The 18,192-nt window shown below is 37.7% G+C and overlaps 5 protein-coding genes across 5 annotated transcripts; 4 read left to right on the top strand and 1 right to left on the bottom strand.

The window, feature by feature from the left end:
• Positions 1–26: 26 nt before the first annotated feature.
• MONOS_17402 (uncharacterized protein) lies at positions 27–1,224 on the top strand (the record flags this gene model as incomplete). The annotated part of the gene is made up of 5 exons (XM_067870320.1): positions 27–36; positions 412–478; positions 865–895; positions 1,012–1,121; positions 1,203–1,224. 5 exons carry the CDS (start codon positions 27–29, stop codon positions 1,222–1,224), a joined length of 240 nt encoding a protein of 79 aa, XP_067730033.1.
• A 1,253-nt stretch (positions 1,225–2,477) lies between these two features.
• On the top strand, positions 2,478–6,088 carry MONOS_1013 (uncharacterized protein; the record flags this gene model as incomplete). The annotated part of the gene is made up of 3 exons (XM_067862546.1): positions 2,478–2,483; positions 2,529–3,342; positions 4,060–6,088. 3 exons carry the CDS (start codon positions 2,478–2,480, stop codon positions 5,817–5,819), a joined length of 2,580 nt encoding a protein of 859 aa, XP_067730034.1. The 3' UTR covers positions 5,820–6,088.
• A 1,167-nt stretch (positions 6,089–7,255) lies between these two features.
• MONOS_1014 (uncharacterized protein) lies at positions 7,256–8,058 on the bottom strand (the record flags this gene model as incomplete). Its single annotated transcript, XM_067862557.1, has 2 exons — positions 7,256–7,895; positions 7,949–8,058. The coding sequence occupies 2 exons, from the start codon at positions 8,056–8,058 to the stop codon at positions 7,256–7,258; spliced, it is 750 nt and encodes a 249-aa protein (XP_067730035.1).
• A 2,311-nt stretch (positions 8,059–10,369) lies between these two features.
• Positions 10,370–12,033, top strand: MONOS_1015 (uncharacterized protein). The gene has a single exon (XM_067862568.1). The coding sequence runs from the start codon at positions 10,955–10,957 to the stop codon at positions 11,918–11,920; it is 966 nt and encodes a 321-aa protein (XP_067730036.1). The 5' UTR covers positions 10,370–10,954; the 3' UTR covers positions 11,921–12,033.
• Positions 12,034–12,036: 3 nt separating this feature from the next.
• MONOS_1016 (putative ATPase type 13A2) lies at positions 12,037–18,069 on the top strand. Its single transcript, XM_067862579.1, has one exon. It carries the CDS (start codon positions 12,181–12,183, stop codon positions 16,981–16,983), a length of 4,803 nt encoding a protein of 1,600 aa, XP_067730037.1. The 5' UTR covers positions 12,037–12,180; the 3' UTR covers positions 16,984–18,069.
• Positions 18,070–18,192: the final 123 nt, after the last annotated feature.

Genomic DNA, 18,192 nt, shown 5'->3' on the forward strand with positions numbered 1-18,192 from the left:
CGAAAGGAAAGGGATATCAATTGAACATGTTAATTGGTATTGCTAACTTTCTCTTTTGAGATAGAACAAGGATTAGGAAAGTCGCCATATCCCCCCCAAAACAAATCTTCAATTTATTGTTCTGCGCGTTCAAGCGATGATCATGGAAGATTGCTCGAATCTATTTGAAACTTTTTGCAATTATATCATGTCCTCGTTCTTTGATGCTGACATTCTTTTGCTCTAGTCAAACTCACATGCAATCAATTCGTGAAAAACATTATGAACAGATTTTGCTGATATTTTTCAGAAATTCAAATAAATATTCAAGTGTAATTTTCATTATTGCGAAAGTTCATGAAGACATCTCAATATCTTTTTTCATTTCATGGATTTATTTTTGATAAAAATCCTTTTGTTCACAATTTGTAGCATCAATAGTTATAGCTGCTGTAAGTGTAGGCGCAACTTTCCTTTTGGGCACCCATGCAAATGAAAGGTGTGAGCGTCTGATCTTTCAAAAAGAAGTTCAACTCTCTTGATATTATTGTTTTTTCTAAGTGTTCGCTGAATAAACGATTAAATCAATACAACACCTCGATGCACAAAGACACATATCTTTTCTGTGTTGGTTTTTAACATGTTATGTCAATTTGAAATTTGTGGGCAGAATTCAAGGCAAGAATCAATATTGTCATTCAATTGTTCCATCAAGCAGTTTTCAAGCAAACCCTTCCGAAAAGTGTTGTAAGAAAATTATGAGTAACACAAAATCTGGCTAACATTGTTTTTGCGTACTTGCTGCACTTGAAATAAACGATTTTCATTTTGAGCTTTACCCATTGCAAAATTTTTCATCATTGAATAATCAATTTTGGCGAATAGCCAGTCATCTGTTCTTTCTGAGAAGCGTAGCGTTTGTTACCATTTATTAAGTGTGCATGCATTTCTCATTTCCTGTTGTGTTTTAAATGCTATGTTTCTGCAAGCTGTTCTATTTGATTAACTTGTAATTTCACATTTCTTTTATAGTTGTGCATTAAAATTGGCTTGAAATGCATCGTACAACTTCACACTCAAAAGTACGTGACGGTTGTTTTGAAACTAAAAATTCATCGAAAACTACTGAACGGGAAACAATTGTTTGGGTTTTATTTAACAATTTTTCTTTCGATAATCCATTTTTTGAACTTTTTTCCATGCAAAAATACAATTTTAAATAGTGAGACATATCCCTGGACCTAGAAAATTGCTTGATGGAAATATCTTTACAGCGCATAGAATAATACAAAACACATTCATGTTGCATATTCCCTTCTTTTTTTGATTGAAGAATTTCCTTAAAGATACCTTGCATAAAATGTTCAAATAGCACTACATAATCTCTGTCTTATAGAAATTGTCTGCTTTCTCATCCGGAAGATATTTTTCGTTTCTGCGGAAAATAATCTTTTTTTTATTTACTCATTGGACCGACGGATATTTCTCCTCAAAGTTTATTTTTCGATCATTGAATCCGCATCAACGAACATAAAAAGATAAAGCGTTGTTTTCTTCCGTCATCCCTTGAAAAAATTTCAACAAAAGATGGAACGATTTGAATGCATATATTTCAAAGACAATTTTGAGTGAGAAGAAATAGATGAAAAACTATATCCAAACGTATATGAAATAGATGTGAATGATGAAAATTGAATAGTTTTCTGAACCAATGATCTTTAGAAAACGCAGGAGACGGACAATACAAAAAAGTTCAATGGTTTGCATTCATTGTTGCATTTATGTTCTAACAAATATTGATCTTTTCAAATGGAATGAAGAATTATTTTTCGGGCTTGAACATTGCAATGAGGAAGATCAAAGACAGAAAATCCTTGAAATGAATGAAATTGTGCACAAAATATATGAAGAAAAATTTGGATACGGTTTCACAGAAGAGCTGTTCAATAAAATGAACAAAATGATAGAAAAAAAGAAAATAACATTGGAAAATACCATTGTACTATTGAAGCACATATGCTGTGATTGGGAATTAATATGCATTTTATGTTATTCTTTTGAAGGATCTTCATTGAAAGAAAGATTTGAAAGGATGATAGTTGATGAAAATGAGAAGAAAGATACAAGGAATGAAAACCTGCTGGCTGATCTTTGTGGATGTTATCTGTTTCTTGGCTGTTGGCTCTCGCGGGAAGTCCTTTTTATTTGCATTCGCTGCCTTGTAAATGCTGCATTGAACAAAGAGGAAAACAATGAAGTTCAAAAAGAGGCGGAAAATGCATTGTTGGCCTTGAGCTACGCTGGATCTTATGTATGAGCATTTCTGCTTCATTTTTGATGTTATTGAATCGTTTTCTCCTTCTTTTATAAGGATGTTGAAAGAGGACTTTTCTTGGATGACATAACGGAAACGATGAAATATCATCAGGAGAATCACAATCTGATGCAACATATCTGATAATTAGCTTGGCAGTTTTTGATTTACCGACTTTGGAGTGATGAAAGTTTGGAAGAAGAAATTGTGAATGAGCTATGTTTTATGAGAAAAGCAAGAAGAGAAAGCAAAAGGCAAAGAAGAAAAGCAAGAACAGATTGCACCAACAGTCCCTCCGCTGGCATTGAAGACAGCATCGACATCGTTGTCAACACCGATGCGTCCTTCGAGTTCTCCATCGAATGGTCCTTCATCTGCAGTTTCTTCAGCCAGAACCAACCAAGCACCAAACAGATTCGGATATCAAGGCAAAACTGGAACAAACGCTTCTTCCTCAGCTTCTTCAGTGCGATCGAACAGAAGAGGAGTTGCATCGGCTGAGAAGAAGAGCGGTTGGGCAGCTCCGCGCACACCGACGAGTGCAGCAAGAGAGGAAAGCGGAGTGAGTGGAAGAAGCCGGTTTGGAATGAGCAGCACGATGAAGAGCGGAAGGACATCACTTGCTGGGACACAGAGAAGAGACAAGAGGAAGGGGCTGAATGGGACGTATGTGTCGATGGAAGGAGAAGAGGGAGGAGAGGGAGGAGAGGGAAAAGATCCATATGCAGCCGCGATCAGGCAGAATGCATCGATTTTCCACAATTTGTGGATCTTGTCCACGGGTGGCGCGATGGTTCTGGGGGGTGTTTCTCGTCCGACGTTTGATGTGAGAAAAGATGAGGAGAAGGAGAAGAAGGAGAAGGAAGCAGAAATGGAGAAGGAGCGAGCACGAGCAAGAGAGCGAAGAATGGAGTCGAGGCACTTGAGAGCAGAAGGAGAAGAGAAGAAAGAAGGAACAACGAGCAATGGAGAGGACGAACAGCAGGCGATGAATGAGCTGGAGGAGAACCGATCGCCATCCAGAGCATCGCGTCTGTCGCACATTGCGCGTGTGGGCAAATACGGCAAGGCAGAGGAAGGAAACGGAGCGAGGAGAAGAAGACGCAGGGGGAAGAGCGATGAAGAGGATGAGGTGCAGAAGCGGCTGCTGGATGAGTGGGAAGAGGAAGAGGATGCGCTGAGGCAGTATGAGCTGGGGGAGATTGAGAAGGCGCAGTCGCGAAGACAGACAAAGCGCAAGAGCAAGCTGACGACGCTTTCGACATCGGCATCGACTGCATCGATGGCGAATGCGAATGCGAAGGGGAAAGGAGAGCTGAGAGAAGACGAAGACTCGGAAGAGGAGATGATGGAGGACGACTCGGGGTCGATGGCAGACACAGAGATTGGGAAAGTGATGCAAGAGATTCACAAGCTGACTGTTGTGTGCGATCGGGTGAACAGAGCGAGCACGCGGAGCGACCAAGACCAGGATGCGTTTGAGCGGCAGCTGGGGTCGAATGAGAAGCATCGCGGGACGATTGAGAAGGATGTGCAGCACATCACCGGGGAGATGCGGGAGAAGCTGTCGATAGAGAGCGGGCATCTGAATGGGCTGTGGGAGAAGCAAGGGGTGACAGACGAGAACAGGATCCATCTGCTGAAGGATCTGATTGCGAAGACAGAGTCTGGGGAAGAGCACAGAAAGAAGAACGAGGCAGGGCTATTGGAGAAGATGAGCTCGTGGATGGAGCCTCGGATGAAGGCAGCGGCGGATGCGGGAGCAGAAGACAAAGCGAGGCGGGAAGAAGAGCAGAAGGCGTTTGATGAGCTGATTGGGCAGACGAGAGAGTGGCTGGAGGCAGCGCGGAAGCAAAGAGAAGAAGAGATGAATGGAGAGAAGGTGAAGAGGGATGCGCAGCTTGAGCAGCTGAATGGAGAGAGGACAGAAATAGAGAGAGAATTTGAGAAAGGGAAAGAGGAAAGCTCGAAGGCTGGGGAAGAGAAAGTGGAAGGGTGGCTGAAGACGACAGAAGAGATGGTGGCCGCATACGAGAAGGAGATGAAGGCGCTGAAAGACAACTTTGCAGTTGTTGCGAGAGAGAAAGTGACAGACGAAGCATCATCAGCCTCATCAGCATCAGCATCATCAGCATCATCAACACACTTCGAAGACGATGGGACAGAAGTGCGGGATGTGATGATTGGAGACGATCTGGTGGCGCGGTTTGAGGAGATGGAAGAGTCGCACGAGGCGCATGCGGAGCACCTGACGACAACGCTGGAGTCGACGGCCACGGCGCTGCAGGAGTCGGAGGAAGGAGTGAAGCGCATCCAGACGAGGGTGGTGGAGTCGATCGAGAGGCTGCGTGCGCTGGAGGAGAAGATGGAGAACATCCTGCCGCGTGTGAAGGAGGTGGAGGTGAGAGTGGGGGAGGCAGAGAGCGAGGATGGGCAGGCAGAGAAGGAGGACAGCACGGCAGTGTCAGAGGTGCGGGCGAGCTCGGAGGCAGTGAAGAGGGCGATTGAAGAAGAGAGGCGGCTGGTGAGCGAGGTGGTGAATGTGCAGAGCCGTGTGGTGTCGTTTGAGGAGGAGCTGTTCACGGAGATGGAGAAGGGGCTTATTCAGGTGATGAAGGAAGGAGCAGAGAAGAGAGAAGGGGCGTCGGCGCAGAGAGCAGCGAGAGGAAGGACAGTGGCGGCAAACGGCACAGCTCGTCTGGATGCGGCAGAGAAGGAAGTGGCAGAAAAGGCAGCAGAGGCAGAGGCGCTGGCAGTGTCGCAGCTGAGCACACAGGGGAGGACAGACACTGGGCTGCGTGTGGATGCGATGGTGGAGATGTCGACAGACGCGGCAGCGATTCTGGGAGAGCTTGTGGAGGAGAGGGCAGAGAGGGAAGAGCGGCTGACGGCAGAAGACGGGAAGAGAGAGGAATGCTTTGAGAGGATCGGGAATGCCGAGGCAGCGAGCACGCAGAGAGCAGAGAAGATTGCGGAGCACAGCACGTCGTGCAACGAGATCTCGAATTATGTGGCGTCGTTTGAGCCGCTTGTGTCGTCGTGGCAGGCGACGAAGGAGAAGCATGTGTGTGAGGTGGCGGAGTCGGTGATGAATAATGTGGTGGACTCGGTGTGGTCGGTTGTGTCGGAGGTGGAGGAGGCGCTGAACAGCATCCTGAACACGCAGCGGGACGGGCTGGTTGCAGCAGAGGAGAAAGGGAAGCACGAGATGGACGATGCGATGGAAGGGCTGGTGGAGCAGATGGGGGAAGTGGAGAAAGTGATGAGCGGGAAGCGGGAGGATCTGGCGGTGCAGGCGCAGGCGCTGGGGCAGCGGCACTCAGACGAGGTGGGGTGGCTGGATGCGAAGGTGAACTACATCGAGGACTCGTGGAAGAGGGTGGGGAAGAAAGGGAGGGTGTGCGGAGCGACGGTGGAGAAGTGGAAGAGGGCCGAGACAGAGTCAGCGCGAACACAGATGGTCGGGGTGATTGAGACAGAAAAGAAGAATGTGATTGCACAGGTGGAGCAGATGGCCCAGGCGTAGGCTGTTTCTTTCTTTTATTTTTTTAAAGAAAAAATAAAAAAGAAAGAAAGAAAAGAAACAACATTTATGTGATTTTTTTAATCTTTTTTTCGATTTATTTGTCTTCTTTCTCCTTGCTCATTTCTTTCGATGAATGGATTCTTTATTGAATGTGTTCTTAATTTGAAAGCGATCCTTTTCTCTCTTGTTTTGCCCATCTTCATTCATTCATTTCTTGTTCGCATTTTATTGATCCGCCAACATGACTGCATCATCTCATAACTGCTGAATCGTTGAATATTTGCATTTTTTCAAATGGACAGCGAAACGAATTGAAGGAAGGAAGAACAAATGAGCAAAATTGAGCATTCTCAACGAAATGCTCACAAGCAATGAGACATTTGCTTGAGCCAACAAAACAAGAAACGCATTTGAAGGATTTTCAAATGAATTTGTTTCATGGCTGCTTTGAGATATCGGTTGGCATGCTGACTTGAAGACAGAGATAAAGTGTGTTTTATTCTTGAACAAAGAAATGCAAGAAAGACAACCTCAAAGACGGACTGAAAGAAACAAATGAAGAATCCTTTGAAGCCAAAGAATAATCAGGCAGCTTGTTCGCCCACTTGTGGAACAATAGCTCTTCGCTTTGTTAAAACTTGTCAACTTGATTTTTTCAATTCATAAATGATTGGTTCAATTTGACTGCAATTGTCAAAGAGATTTCTTAAAAAAAAAAAAGATAAAATATTTGCTTCAAATCAACCTGTTATTTCACAAAAACAACAACAGATTAATTAAAGCAAAAAAAAAAAAAGAGAGAGAGAGAGATTGCGATGATAACCTCTTGAAGAAAAAAGAAGAACATAACATGTTCCCTCGAGACTGATTAAAATCGAAGACATAAAGACTGTATCAAAAATTCATCCAAAATGAATGAAAACAATTGAAAAAGAACGAAAAAGAACGAAAAAGAACGAAAACGAAGAAAACGTAAAATATTTTGTAAAAAAATTAAGAAAATTTGTGTGATGTGCATAGCCAAACTTTTTTTCAAAAAAACCCGAAAAATCTCTAAAACACCCGAAAAATTAAACAATAACTAAAAAAGAGAAAAAGTTGGCTTTCAAAAAACAAATCCTTTAAAAACCCCAAAATCTTTAAGGATAAAACTTTCAGCACAGATTTTGGCATCCGAATAGGCTTTCAACAGAACATAAATACTAGTTTAAAACACAACAAATAAACTTAACATTTTCAACGTAAATTTCAGGAAAATACAAAAAACATCAAAAGATCATGAAATACAACTCAAAATATAACAAATTTGTTCCTTGAAATCCAATCAACACAATTGCACGTTTTGACACCCACAAATCACAAATCACAAATCGTGTGTCATTTGCCCTGACGCTTTCGTTTCAGCAAATTGCATCGTGAGCACATCGACAAACACTCTAATACTTCCATTTCTCTGCAAACCCCTTCGCTCCGGAAAAAGGATTCACCAATTCTTCGAAAGCTTGCTGAAATTCCTTTTTATTGATCGAGCATTCACAATTTATTGCTCGTAAAAACTCACTCTCCGAAGAATAGCTCGTGCTCAATTGCTGGCCGATTTTTTCTCTCGAAAGGGGATCCATGCTTCCGCCATTGAATCCCTCAACGAACTTGATGGCAAGGCTAATTGAGCTGAAAATGTTCGATGTGTAGCTGTCGAATGAAACAAATCCTTTTGCTGGCTCCTTTCTGCTCTTGCAATCTCGCTCCACCAGCCTTCTCATAAATATGAAAGACACAACCATTTCGCTCACTGACAGCTTGTGTGCCTCATTCACGAAACGATAATATTCATAAATATCTTTCCGCATGCTCTTGCCAATGTCCGACAAATGAATGGCCAATCTGCCCGACTTGCGTTCAGCTGTTTGTGCAACTTCAGGAATGCTCTTTGACAGAAGTGCAATCGTGCATTTTGAAAATCTTTCCATCAGTTTATCGTCGACGGCTATTTTCGATTGATTCCAAACAACTTGACGAAAACGATCCTTCCTTGCTTCCGTGTCTTGATCCTCTGTTTTTTCATTATCTTCAGACCTTTCAAAAGTGAACAAAAATAAGAATCAGGTTTTCCAATAACGCATGCACACTTCGGAGCGACAAGCTCTGAATCCTCCTCAGGCACCTCCATTTTCACTTTTGTTCTTGGTAAATACAAAGATCCTTCAAACTTTTTCATTTCACTAAATATGTATCGCATTAAATTGTTTATATAAACGATCACATCGATCAATCGTTTTATGCATAAAAAAAATAATACAGCCGGTCAGTGTTGTGATTGTTTTTCTTTGTGTAATTTGTTTCCAAAAAGAGATATAACTGGTATTTTGATACAAATAGGACTGGAAAATGTGAGCTTTACGGTTCATCACAATTTTCATCTTTTTTTTAATAACAGCACAATAAATTACAAAATTTTTGTGAACTTATTATTCAAAATTGGTAAACTTCTCATTCAAAATTAATAAAAATGAGTATTTTAGAAAAAATTTTTTGTGAAAAATCGGTTTTTTGCTGAGTATTGGAAAGTTATTAAAATATACCTTTGTGACATGAAAAGAGAAAATTGAAAAAATGACAAAATGACTGACAGGATGGAAGAAAATGCGGACTTTCAAGCGTTATTTGCACAAGGCATTGAAAAATTTTCTCACTCATTTCTTTATTTCGCTTTCTCAGATTTCAAAATAAATTTGATTTTCATATCCGTGAACAGGCATTGTTGAAATCAAAACATAAAGTTTTCCAACATTTCACTAATGTGAAAAAAATGAACCCTTTTTCATTTTGTTTTTTGATCTCAAAAAGTCAATGAAAAGTACATTATTTTCAATGAAAATGCTTTAAGAATAATATTTTCCCCCATTTCACTTTCTGACACTCAACAAAAACAAATTTGATATAATATTTTATTCATTGGAACCATTCAATGTGATAATATTTATATAATCAGTTTATTTATTTCAAATTGTTAATGGTGAATATCTTCAGAAGTTCAAGCATGGCTTTAGCAACTTGGCTTATCATGAAACGAAATTTGACAATCAATAACCACAAATTCACACACGTTTCTCATTGAAATTTTATTAATGAAAATCGGAAAAAGAATAACGTCATTATTCAATGAAAACAATTGCCTAATATAGAATGTGCATTAAACACAAAAATCACAAAAAATACTTGACAAGATCGATATCTCAATAACTGCAAGAGGAATAATTCTGATAATTTTCCTCTTAATATATCTATTCAATAAAAACTCATTTGATATCCAAAACTTTCAATATTTTTTCATTTGTGCTCAGAAAAAATAATAATTAAAATCTCGGAGAAAAAGGATTTTGAGTTTCTCCGAGATTTCAATATGTACTTTTTCTGAGCACAAATGAAGCTGCTTTGAAAGATTTGTATTTCAGTGGAGTTTGTATTGATGAGATATATTGTGAGGAAAATTTACAGTATTATTCCTCTTGCAGTTATTGAGATATCGATCTTGTCGGATATTTTTTGCAATGTTTTGAATTTTGTGCACATTCCATATTCACATAAAAAAAAGTTTTCAAAAAGAAAATTTCAACATTTGTCATTTGACAAATAATTACCAAGACAATAACAATTAATTAGAAACCAATTTTGGCATTAGGCTACTTTAAAGGTACCTAAAAAATATAAAATAAGCTTCATGAAAAGGCTTAATGTTTTCGAGTGAACATTCATCAACACTTTTTGGTGTTGACAATATGTTTTATAAATCATTCAACTTTTTTAGGGTTTTCGTTTTCTAAAACAACTGACCCCTAAATGATATTTTGAATAACTTTTTTGTGAAATTAACTAAATTACAAAAAAAAGACATTTTTAGGCTTTTTAATTTGAATTTTATAGCTATTTGCAATTGTTTGGGTTGAAAATGACTCTATTAAAGTATTTTTATTAAGTTTGAAATTAGTGTCGAAAAACTTAAGATTTGAATAAAAAACCATTCAATCATTTTTAGTTTTGATCAATTGGTTATTATTAACCTAATGTATTAATAATATCTTAACATTGTATTTTTTAGCTTTTTATTCATGTATTTAACGAAAAAATCAGGTACCCTTGAAGTGGCATCTTGCCCCAATTTTTGAATTTGAAAACCACTGCTGGAATTTAGAACAAAATTTTTTTCTTTAGGATTTTTGTTCCACACAATATTTTTCTGTCTTTTTCCCAATAAAAAAAAAATTTCTTCATTGTTATGCATGAGAATATTAGACTTATTATAATATGATTTCAGGAAATTTTTGGAACAAAATTCGATTTATTTCAAAATTGAAAAAAATTAGTTTCATCACTTGAAAATTTCTTTTTTTTTCAAAATATTCAAATAAACAAGTAAAATCATGTTGATTCCAATAATTTTCAATTTCATTCTACTCCTCTTTCAAGTATCTGAATCAAAAATTAAAATGTCAATTCAAAAAAGTTTTCAAAAATATGTTTTTTCTAAATAATTTGTGAATCAAACCATATTTTCAACAGATAATAATTGAAATAGATTTTGCGCTGAATTAAAAAGTGATTGAGTCAGTTTGACTCCATATTTATTCTAATGAGATATAAGCTTCAGTTTCATGAAGAATTCTGTTTATCTCAACCACTTCAATGGATTGTTTTTCCTTCAACACTAAAAACTGTTAAAGATTTAGAAAAACACATCAAATCAACTTTTCGCATTGGACACTCGGTACAATTATCAATTGATGGTTTTGTTTTTCCTCGTAAATCTGCTCTTTGCGATTGTTTTCAAAAAAAGGACATTATAATGTTAGTTAGCATTATTCTCATTAATTCAGTTTAATTACATTTTTTTTAGCGTGTCTCGCCGAAGGAAACACAAAAAACATGTGGATCATATTGGAATCCATCACAAGCACAGAACTTCAGATCTTTCAAAGCTTAATGAAATTGGAAGCTTAATTAGTTCCGATCCAAAATTAAAGAATAGAAAACAATCTATAGATAAACACAATACTTCTATAATAAAAAAATCATCTAATAAAATATCAAGCATCAATGTACATTGCTCACCGTCAGAAGAACAAGAAGATTTGCCAATGATAATCGAACACAGAAAAGATCTTTCTGAAAAACTGAATGCAGATGACTTAGAGAATTGTGCTTTGAAGCCAATGGTGGATATTGTGTATCGACAAGATAACACTACTCACAAATGTGGGTTTAATAGAATCGAAAGAATGAGAAAAAGAAGAAAAGAGCAAAAGAAAAAGAAAAAACTGAAAATAAAAGAAGAAAAAGAGCAGGAAAGGTTACGGCAATGTGCAGAATACGAAGAAGAAATGAAACGAAAACAAAATGAAACGATCCAAAAGAACGAGAAAGTACAAATACCGTTGAAGCATCTGGTATTTGAATTAGAGACCGAAGAATATGCCACACACTCACAAACACCAACGAGCTCACCAGAAGCTCAAGACCAAGCAGAAGAACTACCGGAGCCAAATTCTTTTCCAATTTCTCCGTCGCCGCTTTTATCTTCTGCTGCAATGTCATCAAGCTCATCTTGTTGCTCTTCTCCACAAACAACTTCTCCATCTCCATCTGCTACTTCTGAACCATTTTTCAGCGAAGTTGATCTTTCTGCTCATTTCATACCAACAAAAACAGAAAAAATGGCGGATGATCTTTGCTATCAAGAAGAAAACGATCAGAGCGGAACAAAAAAAACTCGATTAACAAATCATAGCCATTATCAGGAGGAGATGCAAGCTAATACTTCGATTGAGAAAAATCAGAGTGCAGATGAAACCTATGAACCAGGAACGAATTTATCGATCAATACCCTAAGGAAAAAAATGAGTGAAGAAGGCACCTTTTCAGAAGTTGTATTTGAAAACCATGATGAATTATTAGAAGAAGGAGAAATTGATTCCGACAAAGAAGCGATTGAGAATGAAACACTAATGGTAAACGAGAAATTTGTCGATACATTGGAAATTATAACAAAAAAAGGATGTTCAATTAATTTCGAAAAAGCTATCGAACAACTTCAAGTTATTTAAACGATTTATTTACACTAAATTGCAAATAAAATCTTTAAGTTTATTTATTAAAAAGTATTTTCTCATTTCTTTTATTGAAATAAAAGAGAAATATATGTTCCGAAATATTATTATGTTATATAATTTATATTCAAAGGGAAAAATTGATCACAGATCAATCGCATTTTTGGCTTGGGAAAGTCAAAGCAACATCCCTTGCATTTTATATAAAGGCACTCCTTCGTGGATTTCGAAAAGAAAAAGTATTCAGTTGATTATTTATGGTACCTTCGGATAATACCACCCTAGCACCACAGAAATCTTATCTGACATTTGAAGATGAAGTTGTTCGATCTATCGAGTTCAGAGAGCTTTCTTACATTCGGAGATTCTTTTTTGCCATTGGATGCATTTTAACTTGCGGAATTCTTGCTCTTGTATGCCATTGGTTCCATAGGCTCTATGTGATAATGAATTACAGAAAGTGCTCAGCTGAAAAGTCGACCAAGATTGTCATTACAGACGAGTACAAAAATTGTCATGATTGTGACAGAATTTCTTACAATGAAAATGGCAAGATCATTCATATGTTTCTTTACAAACGGATTCCTTTCTCATTTGATGAAAATGCAAAACAATTCGTTCCAGTTCGCTTTAATCCATCAAAGCCTTTTTACTATTACGAAAATGTTTTGTCTAAAGGTGTTTATGATCACGAATTAAAGAAATTAAAGGCATACAACGGGAAGAATTCAATTGAAGTTCCAATAACTCCATTGTACAAACTTATTCTTGATGAAGGCTTACATCCATTTATATGCTTCCAAATATTTAGCATCATTGTTTGGAGTTTATACGATTACTATTATTATGCGGTTCTTGTTGGTGTTATCACAATATTTACGGTCATTTCCCAAATTGTACAGACTCGAATTAACATGAGGAATTTACAAGAAATGACTCGATTTGAAAGCAAAGTGAAAGTTTACAGAAATGGAAAAGAAGGGCAAATAATAAGTTCATACGATCTTGTTCCAGGAGATGTATTTGAAGCGGAGAATGATATGACTTTACCTTGCGATGCTTTGTTATTGTCAGGTCAGTGCATCATGAACGAAACAATGTTGACGGGAGAAAGTGTGCCTGTGATTAAAACAAGTATTCCACATTGCTGTCCTCCTCAATGTAATTTATCGGAAAATGAAAATAACACTCAACAAATAAATTCAGAATCAGCTTCATCGGAATCGCAATCAGAAAATCCGGAAAAAGAAATGGAAAAAACTCTTCCATTTGTGAAACCAACAGAAATCTTAAATATGGAAAGGGACAAGTCGTACATTCTCTTTGGAGGTACCAAAGTAATTAGAGCTCGATCTCTTCCATCAACTTTGACAGAGCATACCAGACCTGTGTGCATTGCCATTCGCACATCCTTTTCCACTGCAAAAGGACAACTTGTGAGATCGATCTTATATCCAAGACCAACAAAATTCAAGTTCTTTGAAGATTCTTTCAAATTCATAGGAGTGCTTGCGTGCCTTGCTTTGATTGGGTTCATCGTGAATGCCGTTATTCAGACAATGTACGGGGAAGAATTGCTATACATCATATTAAGAGCAGGAGATTTAGTTACAATTGCAGTTCCACCAACTCTTCCAGCGGTTATGTCAGCAGGAGTGTCATATGCCATTGCGCGCTTGAAAAAGGATCAGATATTTTGCATTGCATCACAAAGAGTTAATGTCGCAGGAAAGGTTAAAGTTATGTGTTTCGACAAAACTGGAACATTGACTGAAGATGGACTTTCTGTGCTTGGTGTTCAAGATGCTTCAAAAGTTCCAATTGACGCGCTGGATGTTGATTGGGCGCATACAGAGAATCATATGTACCCCCTGCCTCCTGCAGCTCAAACAGAGGCGACTACAAGCCCAACAGGAAATGAAGAAGATAGCATCATAGCATTTTCTTCACTGAAGACTGAAACAGAAGAACTGAATTCATTGCCGGAAATAATGAGTGCATTGTCAACATGCCATTCAATTGCGACTGTTGATGGGGCGAATGTTGGAGATCCATTGGACGTGAAGATGTTCGAATTCACAAAATGGAACATGACCGAAAGAGGCGGAGATTCTGAGCTCCAAGGACTCAATTCAATTGATTCACAATGCAGCAAATGGATAGATGAAAAAACCGCAATCTCTTCTTCGTATCAGGCAATTGTATATCCATCAGAGAATAATTCGAACAATCAAATGAATGAAAGCGTAACTGAGAGCTCTTATTTACCATCATTTGTCATCGGAATATTGAGACGTTTTGAGTTCTCTTCTCATCTGCAAAGAATGTCAGTAATAACTCACAAAAATTCAATGGTCACACCAGATTCAGCTGCTATGTGCAATTCGTCTTCAGATTCTTGCCTGACACAATCGGCATCACTTGACATTTATACAAAAGGTTCTCCTGAAGCATTATTGCCTCTTTGCACACAATCATCAATTCCTTCAGATTTTCATTCAAAGCTCGCTTCATTCACACAACGCGGACTAAGAGTTCTTGCATTAGGACACAAAACAATTCAAATCCCGATGAAATCCAATGTCACATTGTCTGAAGCAAGTGAGCAATCAACACCAAAATCCCTTGACTATGAGGTTGTGAATAAGATGCCTAGAGAAGAAGTTGAACATGACCTTACTTTTCTTGGCTTTTTCATCATGGAAAACAAATTGAAGGACACAACAACTGCATCAATTAGCAGACTCACAGCTGCAGGAATAAGATCGTTGATGGTGACAGGAGATAATCCACTTACTGCTATCAATGTTGCACGTGAATGCGGACTGATTCCATCTCCTCCTTTGCATGTCCCTTCGTCAGCAGAAGAAGAGGCAGAAAAGAACAAGAAAGCAGAACGCTCTTCAAAGAAAAAAAGCCGTAAAACAAGAAAGAATCAAGTGCAGACTGCATCAGCAATGGATGCATATCCTGTTTTCATGGCAGAGTTGGACAAGAATAAAAATGAAGTTGTATGGAGATCTCAGGAACTGCCTGGTTGGACGCTTGATCCTGAAACTCTTTATCCAATAAAGGAAGTCTCAGCTGACGAAGAAACTATCATTAGCGATGGTGATTTTGAAACGAGCTCACATCGTTTCACTCCTGTTGTGGCAACTCCACCAATCAACGCACAAGTTAATGACTTGCAATCACTAACTTCATCACCAGTAACTGAATCTCCATCAAGGACGTCTCTAACTCCATCAGCAAGTGCAAATCCTCCGCCATCAGCTACACCAGCATCAAATTTCACATACTATTCAATGCCTTATCCCACATCTTCACCAGCTGCTCTTAGCATTTGCTCTGCAAGTTCAGCTTCTTCAAGTTCATCAGAATCTTCGGCTTGTTCCATTGAGCCGAATGACACTGCTTCTATTGTGACTCAAATGTCAAAGCAGGTTGTTATTCAAGAAGCTGTGATTCCAAATTCCGAACAATCAAACGAGTTCTTTGAGAAACCAATTAAAGTTGATGCAGTGAAATTCCACAATGTAAAGGATCAGTCTTGCTTCGAGATAAAAACACATCATTCGGAACAGAGCGTTTCTCAATCAGAAGATAACAATGTATTTGCTGACTGGTGTGGTGGCCCTTGGGGACCAGTTTATTGGAGAGGAATTCGCATGCCTTCCTCTTTTGTACCGTCACAAGAGAAAGAATCATCGTCTTTACAATCCCCGCCACCTTCTTCAGCATATTTCCTTGCAGTTACTGGCCCAGCATTCAGGCATATGTATAATGAATATCAGCAACAGTTAAAAACACAAAACACAACTTCATTGGCAAGCCTGTCAGATTATACAAACCATAAATCCAACAAGTTATATGAAGATCCAACATTAACATGCTTGTTCCGAAAAGTCTGCTTTTTATCTCCTGTATTTGCCAGAATGTCACCTGATGATAAAGCGCATCTTGTTGAAACATTGATAGACATGGGATTTATTACTGGTATGTGTGGCGATGGCTCAAATGATTGTGGTGCCCTCAAAGCAGCTCATGTGGGTATTTCTCTTTCAGAAGTGGAAGCGTCTATTGCTGCTCCGTTTACAAGCAAAAATGCAAGCATTGGATGTGTTGAAACATTGATTCGTGAAGGAAGAGGAGCACTGGCTTCATCCTTCAATTCATTCAAAGCGACTGCTATATTCTCTATGATCCAGTTTATTTCAACAGCAATTTTGATTGGATATGATACAATGCTTTCAGACTTTGACTTTCTCGTGCTGGATATTTTAATGACTTTGCCCATTCTTTTTACAACAGGATATGCAAAACCTTCAAAAACGCTAAGCCACAAAACGCCGCAGGGGTCTTTGATCTCATTTCCTGTTATTTCGTCCCTGTTTGTGCATATTGCAATTACTTTTATTGTTCAGTTCGGAGCAACATTAGTCATGAAGCAATGCTATGATTATGTTCCAATGGACCCAAGTGAAGAAGATTATGACTTACACATCGAATCCTATGAGACAACCACTGTGTTTCTCTCCTCGCTCGTATCCTATTTTGTCAGTGGCCTCGTGATCAACCTCACCGACTCGTATTTGCAGCCTCTCTACTCAAACTGGCTGCTCTGTGTGGCTCTCCTGTTTGTGTTTGGCATCATGGCCTTCACATTCCTTCAGGAGTGGTCCTGGTTTACTGAGTTGATGCAGATGGTCCGATTGGAAGACTCCAAGTTTATTATATACTCTGCATGTGCACTTGTTGTATCTTTTATTGTTCTTGCTGCGATCGAATACGGGATTAGTAAGCCAAATCTACCAAAGAAAATATCGAGGGCTCTTAACCCAAAAAAGAAATATCATCCAAAAACAAAGAATCACAAGGTAAATGTTAGCGATCCTACAGATGCTAATTCGTGCTCAAGTGAGAGAAATACAGCCAAATCAGAAGCAAGTGAAGAAAAAGCAATAAAAACAGCAAAGATTCGATGTGCGAATTACAAGAAGCCTTATTATGCACTCATTCACCAGATGCAAAACGAACAACAGAAAGGAATATTAGCATAATAAAACACCCAACTTTTTTATTTGAATTTTCAGTTTTTTTTAAAGCTTATTAACATTATTTTGGTATTGTAAATCATATATTTATTTCATTTTCATATATGGGTTTCATATCACTCCTTTCTGGTGTTTTGTTTTGTATAGTAAGTAATTTTAATAACATTTTATTTCTGAATAATCGATGTACATTGGTGAATAGATTATCAATCGTTCAATTGTTATTTTTATTTTGAATTAGTTACATTTTGCTTTAGTATTTTAGTTTTTTTCAATATTTTTTAAAACATTTTTATTTTTTGTTTTCGTATGTTAACGTTGAATACTTCCAAGAATTACGCCTCTAATGTCTTTGCTTCTCTTTATTGGTCTTTCATTCTTTCTTTATCTTATTTTTTTTAAAATTAACTTATACTTTCTGATTGGAGAGTTAGTTGCATTTGTGCGGATTAAAAAACATTTTTTTGAAACTATTGTTTTTTAAGAGTAGTTCTTTTTTTATTTGACAATTTACGGATTGTAATTTATTTGAATTGTTACATAAAAGTTTTATTTTTTTCAGTATGTCCTAATCTTCCATTATCTGACTTATGTTATGCTATAATTTGCATTAGCTTTACTCATCAACAGTGTTTTCTAAAGAATCTTATTCTTGCAAAGTTTGGAGTATTCATTAATTAAAGACGTTATGTCGTTTTCAGTGATGTTTATTTGAATCAATTTTTTTCGTTTATTCTTTGAGAATATTTTGCTCTTACTCTCCCTGTAGGTGAAGGGAAGTGTGGCGGAATGATTCACAGAGAGGGCGCCATGTGAGAGAGGAGATTGCGCTTTCGTGGTTGAATGGAGGTTGGTGCAGGCTGCCTCCAAGGAACCACTGGCAGACGATCGCTCTCTCGTGTCACTTTCTTGCTTTTCGCTGGCTCTCTTCACCTACAAAGCACTAATTTTCAAAGGGTTTTCTTTTATTTTATGCTTTTGCTTTTCAGTTTTTAACGTTTTATTTGAAATTTTATTTTGATGTTGTAATAATTGAACTAAAAAATATAAAAAAATAAAAAAAATATAAAAAAACTATATTTTGTTTGAAAATCGGAACATTTTAAAGTTAATTACTGAAAATCCAAAATGCCAAAGCATACAGAACAATTAAATGATAAGTTGATGAACCTTTTTTCAATATTCACAACAGCTTCACAATTTCTTTGCAAAAGA

Source organism: Monocercomonoides exilis (genome assembly GCF_001643675.1).
Source record: "Monocercomonoides exilis strain PA203 chromosome Unknown scaffold15-1837935, whole genome shotgun sequence".
In the NCBI taxonomy this organism is placed as follows: Eukaryota; Preaxostyla; order Oxymonadida; family Polymastigidae; genus Monocercomonoides; species Monocercomonoides exilis.